The sequence below is a fragment of the Chenopodium album genome, chromosome 20 (assembly GCF_948465745.1).
Source record: "Chenopodium album chromosome 20, dcCheAlbu1.1, whole genome shotgun sequence".
Taxonomy (NCBI): Eukaryota; Viridiplantae; Streptophyta; class Magnoliopsida; order Caryophyllales; family Amaranthaceae; genus Chenopodium; species Chenopodium album.
In genome coordinates this window covers 9,383,282-9,394,521 of record NC_137853.1, presented here as the reverse complement: position 1 = coordinate 9,394,521, position 11,240 = coordinate 9,383,282, and the positions used below count along the sequence as shown (strand labels likewise).

The 11,240-nt window shown below is 31.8% G+C and overlaps 1 protein-coding gene across 2 annotated transcripts; it reads left to right on the top strand.

Moving 5' to 3' along the window:
* The first annotated feature begins 2,039 nt into the window (after window positions 1-2,039).
* On the top strand, window positions 2,040-10,380 carry LOC145597606 (rop guanine nucleotide exchange factor 14-like). Of its 2 annotated transcripts, XM_081653808.1 has the most exons (9): window positions 2,040-2,283; window positions 2,452-2,587; window positions 3,474-3,590; window positions 8,019-8,405; window positions 8,495-8,649; window positions 8,737-8,811; window positions 8,951-9,220; window positions 9,367-9,717; window positions 9,798-10,380. In XM_081653808.1, the coding sequence occupies exons 3-9, from the start codon at window positions 3,500-3,502 to the stop codon at window positions 10,191-10,193; spliced, it is 1,725 nt and encodes a 574-aa protein (XP_081509934.1). In that variant the 5' UTR covers window positions 2,040-2,283; window positions 2,452-2,587; window positions 3,474-3,499; the 3' UTR covers window positions 10,194-10,380. The 2 variants fall into 2 exon arrangements, with proteins under 2 accessions (XP_081509934.1, XP_081509935.1); XM_081653809.1 differs by lacking the exons at window positions 2,040-2,283; window positions 2,452-2,587; window positions 3,474-3,590 and adding an exon at window positions 7,358-7,481.
* The last annotated feature ends 860 nt before the right edge of the window (window positions 10,381-11,240 follow it).

Genomic DNA, 11,240 nt, shown 5'->3' with positions numbered 1-11,240 from the left:
TCAAACCAGTTAACATTAATAGCTATCATAACCCCAAAGAAGGCGTACTCTCTTTTCTTTAACTTGATCCTCCTCCTTCTCAATAGCAAACTAAAATGACAAATTTGACATTGACGAGTACTTACGATGATAACCCTAATACCAGTGGTTGTAGATGATGTTAAGTCATAATAGTGTCTTATTAGTCTCAATTAAATAATTACATATAGTGTATTTATTAGGTGGTTTTTGCTATGATGTGCTGATTGAGCTAAAGAGGAAAAATTAATTGTACGTCATGATCATTTGGTAGTTTTGTTAGAAATAACCTTTTATGTTGTCATAATTTGCCATGATAGACCTTTTTATTGTGACAAATTAGCTTAGAGCCTTAAAGGCGATGTTTCTAATCACGACATTTGGGGATGATTTACAAAAATATAGCTTTTAAAAAACTTATTCACGGTTTTGCGTTGGAATGAAACTTATTTACGAAAATATAGTCCACGTAGGCTCAGTAATACATTTGGGGTAGGTTTTTTCTTTAGAGACAAACCGCTACCTTAAGTAGCGGTTTTAGACTGTAACCGCTACTTACTTAAGTTAGTGGTTTGCCTTAGTAGACTCCAAGTAAAGATATGGAGTAGCATTATAAAGGGTAAAACCGCTACTGTACATAAACCACTCCTTGAGGTAGCGCTTTCACTCTTGAAAATAAAAAAATAAAAAAATAAAAAAATAAACAAAAATAAACTTATCTGAGCCTACGTGGACAGTAGTTCCGTAATTAAGTTTTATTCCAACGCAAAAGTGTAAATAAGTTTTAAAGTAACTATATTTTGGTAAATCATTCGATATTTTGCCGAAATTTAAAAGTTGACGGTCACTTTTGGGCGTTGACCATCATGTGCAAAACACGTGAATTGTTCAAAAGCCTAGGGTTAAAGTGTTCATAGTTGTCATAGCTCATAGGTTCTCTATTACAAGAGATAAATTATCAATTCAATGGTCAGATGATTAAATAATTATTCACTTTGAGTTCATCTTTAATTTACATCGTCAAGGCAACTTTCAACATTTCTAAATTGACATTCATCCATTTGATTTCGCATATTAAGAAAAGTTGCAATTAATATATCAGTAGCAATTTCAACCTTGAGATTAAATATATCAGCTCAAGTTACAATATCTTCATTCTATTTTTGAACTATACCAATGGTTGGCCAAAAAAAAAAAAAAAAAAAAAAAAAAAGAACACAATAATTTGTTTTATCATCTTATAATTGAATTGATAGACTTATTAGTTGATTTTGAGTTTTTGACACTTCCAATACCAATAACTATTGTAGAGCAAGCGTTCTCATCTATAAAAAATTAAAAATCATATAAACCATAATTCGTAACGGCATGCATGATTAATGAGTACTTGACCCAGCTACTATAATTGGGTAGCCATTATATTTCAAAATAAAAAATAAAAAAAAATGAGTACTTGACAAATTTCTTGATGATTATATAAATATTCGTTGAAAAGGAAATTGCAATGAAGTTTACTAGTGATTCAATAATTGATTGAATGTATACTGATGAAAGAATGAAGAGTCCTTGTTAAAGTCCCCAGTAACAAAGGTTATTTTGATTATGATATTCTAAGCGTTTAATTTCTTTTTATGCACATTTTTTTACTCAAGATTAGAACTATTTTGTTCTTAGGAGTATTATTCATTGTTATAATTTCTATTATTAGTATTTGTCATCACAAATGTCATTTTCTTAGTTTAAATGTCACTAATAATTATCTTTCCTTGATTTTAAATGATGACAAAATAAATAAATAAATAAAAAAAAAAATTGAATATTTTTGTCAAATGTCAATCCAAGTATCCAACAACTATACCCTAGAAAAATAAGTTTAAATAACAACTTCAAATTTTTTTAAAAAAAATTATAGGGATTGACGATTTGACGCTAGGCTCCTATTCCACTTACATTTGATCCCATCAAAAAAACAACTCCCCACCTCTTACGTCCCACCCACATCTCACTTCTCAACCCAAAAATACAGAAAAAAAAAAAAAAAAAAAAAAGCCCAAACCTTAATTTCCAATTTTACCCTTGGACCCACCATTACCAATTTCCTCAGTTTCTCTCCTCCAATTAAAAAACTCCTTTCTCCTCCCAAAAAAAAAAATCAACCTTTTTTCTCTTTCTCATTTATTTGCTCTATCACTCAAAACTTCCACTCCTCCAATATTTTCACCCACTCCTCTGCTCAAATTTATTAGCCCCCTTGTCCCGTACCAGGTAATAATACTCCTACTCGTTACAATACCCCGTCTCGCTTCCGTCCAGATTTAGTTTTCACATTACTCGTTTCAGTTACGTGATTACTCATTTTTGTCGGAATATTATTACATATCTGCTCAGATGGAATGAATAATAAATTCGATTACATCTTGTGTGTTATGTTAGTGGGATTTATCTTCACATTTTGCTCGTGACTTAACAATGGCGTCGATGGTTCATACTTTCTTCCACTCCCTTCTTTCGCCTTCCAATTGAAATTTTCTCTCTTCAAAATAATTTCAATACTCTTCTCTGATTTCAGGTTTGTTTTCATTCCTTCTTCTTTAATTTTTATTTTGCTAATTTCTGAATTATTTGTAATGGGGTCCAATTATCTGTTCATTTTGGTACTAATGAAATGATCTTTTTGGTTACTTCAATGATTTTTGTTTAAAGTTATTTCTCTTTATGATGATTTCATTTTTAAAAGGTAATAAGGTGAAGCATAAGTAATTTGAGTACTATAAAAATGAGTCACATTAATTCTCAAATATGGAATTTCTAAGTCAAAATTTAAGTCCTAATTAATTAATGTGTAATTTGAGTAAGTAATTTGAGTACTATACCAATTTATAGTCTAAGATAATTATATGATTTTTCGCGATCATATACGGGTAGTTATCATGGAATTTGCTTTATTTATGTGTTTAATGGAAATGGACACATGTTAGATAAACCTTAATTTAATTACCTTAGCTTAAATGATTTGTTGTTGTAAGGTATTTAATTGGTGGGTAATATACTAATATTATATGTAATTGATGTGAGTGTGCTCAGAATTAATATTCACATATTATTTGGAAGATAGTACTCGTATATGATTAGTTGATTACTGTTATAATGTACCATTAATGAAATTATGTGATAATGAAAATATAAGTAACTACTATAAAAAGGTCATTTCTTGTAACTATGAGACAGTGAGTTGATGAAGCCGAAATAATAATATGCAAAATTTCTTATTTGTTATCATAAGTAATGATCTCTTACCAAAAATAAATGTCTTAAATATTACGAGTACTTTTTTTTTTTTTTTTGAGGGAAATGTCTTAAATATTACTAATATCAATGTAGTAATATAATTCAAATAATTAACACATGTAATTTGTGTATGAAAGACTAATTAATGGGTGGATATTTATATATAGTGGTGGGCACACAAGCAAAATTAAACATGAGGATGGGGGTGAAGAAGAGCTTGGCTTGCTGTACGAGAGACAGTAGAGAAATTAGCATTGATTTTGATGAGAATGAACATAACAACAGTAAGCTTCTACTTTCTCTCTCTTCTTCCTAATTCTTATACATTTCAATTTCTTCCGTTATATTTCACCATCATATTTTTATTATGTTTGATATTATATACCCATCATGTTATTATTGCTGAAATAGTGTTTGGTTGCCCCCCTCTTAAATGCTTGATGAGTTTACTGAATTCATATGCAACTACTACTGTAACATCTTTGGTTACACGGGGTGTAAAGATACAACCGGTTGTATAATGAAAATTACGAGTATTTTTTTGTCTAATTTTGGAATGGCATTTGCGCATGAGAACACTACATAGAGTAAGGTTGTATTACTTCAATAAGGTACTGAGGCACATGGCTATCAACGTGCGTCATTGGCTTTAGATGCTGCGGAGTAGACATATTTTATGGTCCAAAGAAACAAACCATGAATAAAACAAAACATTACCCAAAAAAAACCTACATTAATCTTTATACTCATTAATCGAGATCTGGTTAGTGGCTAATCTATCATCTATGTAGTATTTCGTATGTATGTAGATCTTGACATCTTGTGTGCCTCTTCTTCTACTTCGTACTAAAAACAAGAAAATAGTCCACATGTTTGGAAATACAAGTAGTACTACTATCTTCGTTTTTGGTTGTTCTACTCATATACTGTCATACTACAGAGTATATACACGTACATTTATTCTTAAAAAATGTTAGTAGAATATATAAATTTATTAGCACTTTAATTATAACAAATATACTTTCTAGTATGTCAACACGTGAATTAAGATATTGTATCTATTTTTTAAAAATTCAATAGTTGAATCACAAATTATTGTAATGTTACCAAAGGGCCCAATTCGGCAATTTGGCGTTTAAAAAGCGTAATTCAGGGAACATATTAAAAATCTGTTTATGAAATCGTCAATTTGGAATTTCGGAATCCCTACTTATCAAGGAAGCAAGATAAATGAGATTGTAAACATATATAATTGGACGTTTTTGTTGAAATGAATGTACCGATGTACAAGCTGGACTTATTAGTTGTATACTAATTTGTCATATTGTTTCTAAAAACGTGTAAGAAAGAACTACTCTGTACTAAACACTAGTACTCAAACAATGACACAAAAATGAAAAACATGTCATGAAAACGAATACAAATATAAATACAGGTGTAATTGGATAGAGCAACACGTCAAATGATAACTAAAATGTACATGAAAATATGAAAGATGATTTTAATGTGCAAGTACTCTCCCAGAAAATTTGGTCCATACACTTAATTTCTGGCTGGTATAAGCAATAAACTAGGTCATCATTTAGTAATGCAGTAAATAATAGGCATAAAAGATTTTTGGTTCGTCAATTTTCAAACAAAAGCACCAACATTATTTGGCTCAAGGTAGGGGAGTCTTTTTGCTACTTTAGTTTGACTTTGGCATAACATACACGAATTTTTAAATGTAATAAAATGAGTTGTTGGATATTGTCTAATGCTACTTTTCATGGTTTTTAAAACTAATTAATTGCACTATTTCCCATGTAATGTATGGATTAATTAGACTTTTTGGAGTAAAAGGTCCTTTTCAATTTTCCATTGGTTTCTTTGCTTGTGTGTACTAAGTTCGAAATTTTAAATTTGAGAGAGCATTCTTTTTATCTACTGTTATTCCGTCATATTATAATACTCCCTCCGTCCCAAAAAGAACGATCCATTTGGCCAAAACTTTGTCCCAAAAAGAATGACTCATTTGCATTAAAACACCCACCAATTTGCAACAATATTTGTGCAAAATTAGTTTCCCCATATAAAAATTTAATTTTCCATGTTATTTTATTACTTTATCTCTCTATTTTTTTCAAACCCCATGTAAATTTATCTTTCCAATATACTTTTACTTCTTTTTACTTAACTTCCTTAATACCCGCGTAATCAACCCAAATTGGTCGTTCTTCTTGGGACGGAGGGAGTAATATGATCTTTAGATAAAATGAATATTCAATGTTTAAACTCTAAATATTACGAAGTACGGAGTATTATTTATTTATTGAAGGGGATCATTATTAATTGATAAAGTTACTCCATCTCCATCTCTTAATTAGATTCCTACTTATTTCTATTATGTGAGTAATAAATGAAGGAAATAAGAATTTAATTAAGGGACGGAGGAAGTAGTAATTAAAATTCTTATAAATGTTGGATTGATTTATCTTCACAACAAAGTGTATCTCCGCTAATTTTGAAAATTAAATATGAAAGGCCGTGCTCATAAATTTAAAAATGTGAGAATGACAAAAGTAGAATATGTTCTTGTTGCATTTCTTGTAATTTTTCCCCCTAAAAAGAAGGTGGGGTAAAATATGTAACACTTGCATAGTCCAAGCTCATGAAATTGTGTCATACGAAGTATATGGAAACAGAAAATGATGGAAGTAATGTTGTAATAGGGGAAGGAGAATTTGTTGTATTCTGAAGTCTTATTCTCTTATGAAAAAGAGGTATTAGGAAAATACTTGGTAGAAGACTAAAGTGTTTTTTTTATTAAAATAGAGGTCCACGGAAATTTCCTATGGCTGAATGCTTCCCTAATCCCTCTTCGTTACGTGTAATCAATGTATGAGTTGCGCACTTATCACATTTTTTTGTACCTTTCTTAATGGTTTTGAAAATAACATCCCAAGTAATTTTAAAACAAATTTATTCTTCCAATATAATAGTAAAACAATCGTCCAAAAAAAAAAAAAAAAAAAAATTCTATGTACTTCATACGAAGTATTATATAACTACAACGTGGTTCTAAGTGATTTATTTTATCCGAATTTATTTTTGACCATTATTATGTTTTCTTCGTCTTTTATCTGTAACTCTGTAAGAAATTAGAACATTTTCTCTGAATTAATTTTAAATACATGTCATAATTTGCATTCAAAGATATTTGTAGGCATTGTAGCAACTAAAAACCCAATTTTTTTGACATTTTACTTGGATTTTTTTGTTATAGTTTATAGATTACAATTTTTATAATTTCCTCATCATATTTTTTTTTTAAAAAAGAAAAAAGAAAAAAAACTAAGGAAATTTGTTGATGCTTAATGGTCATAAATTCATAATTGCACACCCACTGGATCCATTTTCTAAGGCCTGACAAGTGACAACCTTGCTGGGTCATAGGCCCAACTGAGGGAATCTTTGACTAATGATGTTTTGGGCAGAAGTTATTCCATTGGGCCCATTCTTTTTCTTTCCTTTTTGAGGTATGTAATCTGTGAGAATTGTTTTGTAGAATTTCACCTTATCGTCATACATGGATCTTTAAGAAATGCATATCTTTACTTTCCCGAATACGTATTATAATACTATTTTCTCCGTTTTTTATTACTTGCAAGTTGCAACATATGACACGAATTATGCATAATATGGACCAGGACTATTATTGATTCTTATACTATTCCTTGTGGGTAAGATATGCATATCTTAAGGATATGTTAACAATGCCTAGAAAAGGAAAATATCATACAGTAATAAATATTATTGTTGTTATGATTCTATTTTATTTATTCATTTTTTTTACTCTAGGTTAAAATGCTAAGACTTAGAGTATAAACTAGACTCAATTTCTTTTCTTTCTCCCCCCATCTTTGCACTTCTATGATGAAAATTTATCTTATGTATGCAATAAAATTGTGTTCCCTATGTCCTGGTGCTAAGTGTTAACGAGAAATAGATGTATATCAAAAATTAAGCACAGGCAGACTTGTAATCGACTGGTCAGATGTATTTGGGTTTGGTATAGGTTGGTTTCGGTGACTTAGGGCCAGTGATAAACTACTTTTTTTTTGTTACATTATTTCGGGTTTTGGGTTCAGGATCTTAAAATTTTCGAGCAATTCTGATTAGTGTTTTTACATCAGGTAAATTTTGCAAGGTCTAATGTTTGGCTTGTTGCTTGTCTTTACTAATGAAAGATACTTCTGGATCAATTTATGGCATTTAAAATTATCTGATTTCGTATACAACTTCCCTTTCACTTGAGTGAAAACAATACCTGCTTAAGTGCTTATGGCTGCAAGCACAAAAATGATACTTACAATCTGCTGTCAAATCTTTCAACTTTCTCCTTTACAACAATTCCTGATATTTTCGTTAAATAGTAAACTACCATATGCTTGTTACCCCTTAATTCGTTCATTATTGCTTATATACCCACTGACCGTCTATGATCAAGATTTTCAGTAGTGTAAGGCCAAGTTTACCAGTTGATATGTGCATGTTATCAATGCTTACTCTCTTGCTGAATTAGTATAATTACTCTAAAAGTAGAATGTGTCACTCTTGAAACTGAAGATGAAAACATATCTTTTACTCTCAATGGGAATATACCTTGAAAAATTGTCATCATTTTTTGTATGTTAGATATAGTAGCAATAATTTATACAAACATATTTCAGGAATCATGACATATGATGGTCTCGAGAGTTGCATTTTCAACAGTCGATTGTGCACAAATGAGAATTCAATCTGTGGGGAGAATGATTGTCCAGCAGACTCTTTTAATGGAGGAGAAACCAGCTGCTCATCAAGCAAAGATGCTTTCGGTTCTTTCTTTTCTGATAGGACTATGAAGAGGAACCATGAAGAAACAGATGAGTGGAGTGTCCCAGAAAGCCCAGAACATATTTATGTCAAAGACAGAGCGCCTTACACTACTCAGTTCTCTGATGTGGAGGCTATGAAAGAGAAATTCGCGAAACTTTTGTTAGGCGAGGATGTGACTGGAGGACGCAAAGGCATATGCAGTGCTCTAGCAATATCGAATGCAATAACAAATCTTTCAGGTATCGATTTTGCTTAACCTTTATGTGATCTTTCATTCTTACCAGTTGTTAACACTTTATTATTAACATCTACTAATTAACATCTACAGCATCTGTTTTCGGGGAGTTGTGGAAATTGGAACCATTATCCGAAGAAAGTAGCGCTAAGTGGCAAAAAGAGATGGATTGGTTACTTTCGCCTGCCAATTATATGGTTGAATTGGTTCCTGCTAAGCAAAGTGATACTAATGGTCAGAACTTTGAGGTGCCTCCTATTCCTCTACAATCTTTGAACTAATTTTATTAAGATAATATTGTCCTAACTTCTGTTAATTTTTGGACTTTGGACCAGATAATGACACCCAAAGCTCGTGCAGATGTGCATATCAACCTTCCAGCACTTCAGAAGATCGACTCTATGCTAATTGTAGGTGGTCTCTTCATTCCATTGAATGTATAAATTGTTATAATATGAATGGAGGAACCTTTTTGATTGTAAGAAAGAAAATATAAGCCATTTTTTTTTTCCAATCTAACATAACCTATGGAATTTGAATATGCATCAGGAATTTCTGAACTCGATGGTGGAGACAGAATTTTGGTATGCAGAAGGCAATAGCCGAAAAGATGGAAGAGGGGGGAGTGAAAGGCAGAGCAGAAGGTGGTGGCTTCCGTCTCCAAGAGTCCCAGCTGGTGGTCTCTCAGAAACTGCCCGAAAGAAGTTGCTTTCTCAGGGTAATATGGTCCATCAAGTTTTCAAGGCTGCCAAATCCATCAACGAAAATATCTTGCTTGAAATGCCAGTGCCTAAAGGCATTCAAGATGCACTCCCCAAGGCAAGCCCATTTCTATTTTTATCTAAGCATTAGACATGTCTGTTTATTGTAACTCGTTGCAGTCATTGAGTAATATTACCTCGTGTTTCAGTTCATGAAAATTGCTTAGTGGATGATAAATTGTTATTTATATGCTTGAAATGCAGTCTGGAAGGGCTTGTTTGGGAGAGGAATTGTATAAAGTCATAGCCTCAGGATCAAGCTCAGCATCAGAAATCATTGATTTCCTGAAACTGAGATCTGAACATGAGGCTCTTGACATTATCAATAAGCTGGAGGCTGCAGCACTAGCATGGAGAGAAAAAATCAAAGAGCAGATCAGTGGTATCAAGACTCCTGTCAGAAAATCCTGGCGCTTTATGAAGGAGCCCATACCTGAGGTGGAAAAATCGGAGTCACTATTGCTCTCTGTAGATGCAATTCTGTGTCAATTGAAGATGAGGTATCCGTGCCTTCCTCACACATTCCTCGATGTCACGAAAATACAGTATGGCAAGGTTAGTATAACTGGATACAGTATGACCTCTAATCTGTATATTTGATTTTTATGCAGCTAATATATTTTTTTTTTCAATAGGATATTGGACATTCCATTCTTGAAGCATATTCCAGAGTTCTTGGAAACCTGGCTTACAGCATACTGACAAGGATTGGAGATATCCTACAAGAAGATCACTCGAGCAACCCCAATTCCCCAATGCCAACGCCCTATATTTCATCGGTGTCATTCATAAACGGAATGCTGGATAGCCCCATTGGCAACCCACATATAAGGCACTCCCTAGTTGAACGAATGAACAAGGTGGATGGGTATTTCAGTGACTCAAACCCTAGCAGGTGTTCTGATTCAGAGATTTCATCTAGTACCGATGCAAAATCTAGCTCAGTTACTGCAACACCTAGTTCCAGCCGCGTCTGGTGCATTGGCAAAGATGGTTGCAGCAATGCTTCGCCAGAGAGTTCATTCACATAAGTTCTCTACTTTTTGGTAGCTTCCTATATATAAGTATGACTTTATAATCAAGAACAATTCCTTTCTTATATTTCTTTCATTAGAAAGTGGACATATTCATGATTGGCATCTCATATTTATAATGTGGAGTATATATATAGAGTACTATTTGGACACATCCAAAACAAGAATTTAAGATCACTCTATCTAAGATTACTAATAGCAAACTTCTTTACCATGAAGTAGTGCCAATGGATGTGCTTTCAAAAAAAAAAAAAAAAAAGTAGTGCCAATGGATGTTGCAGTTGCTTAAAAAAATAACAATTGTGGTAACAACTACTTGTAACAAACTAACAATAACCAATTGTGCTTCAATAAGGATTCGTTTGGCCGATTTGATGACTGAAGTTAACAAAAGTTGAACATCACTCTATCAGTAGTTTATTTACTAACCACATTTCTATTTTTAGAATCAATGAGGTTTTGGTTTAGTAGAAAATCTTGCGTGGACCTGGTCCACAATAATATTATTATGGACCTAAGGTTTATACATACGTAACTGGCATTATATTCAACATAGTGACTCTTAATTTAAATATAGTAATCTTACTTTTTAACATAGTAACCTTTTTTAAAACTTGTGTGACCTTTAATGTTATTATGAATTTAAAGTACGATATTATGTTGGATAGTGACCTAATTTTAACATAGTGATTATTATTATTCATATTGACCATTATATTAAAAATTTCATTAAAAAATAACCTCTTATAGCTTTTTATTCAAAAAAAAAAAAAATTAACCTCTTATAGCTTTTATAATGTCACACTAATTAACTTTTATTTCAACATAATAACCTTTATTTTGATATAGTAACCTTTTTTTTTATTAACATATTGTTTCTAATGTTGGTGGTCCACAATAAATTAGTGTGAACCAGGTCCATTTAAGAATTTGTATTGGTCTAGTGGCAAAACTGAGTGTCCTAGTTCTTGGGGACAATGAAATTGCTTGATCTATTGATTTGTCAATAATTATGAATATAATTGGAGAGCAAATTCTGTTACA

Excerpts from the sequence above, each read along its gene's own strand:
- LOC145597606 (XM_081653808.1), top strand. The coding sequence starts at position 3,500 with ATGAGGATGGGGGTGAAGAAGAGCTTGGCTTGCTGTACGAGAGACAGT. Across the intron at positions 3,591-8,018 it reads TGAGAATGAACATAACAACA|GAATCATGACATATGATGGT; the intron begins GTAAGCTTCTAC and ends AACATATTTCAG. Across the intron at positions 8,650-8,736 it reads CTAATGGTCAGAACTTTGAG|ATAATGACACCCAAAGCTCG; the intron begins GTGCCTCCTATT and ends ACTTTGGACCAG.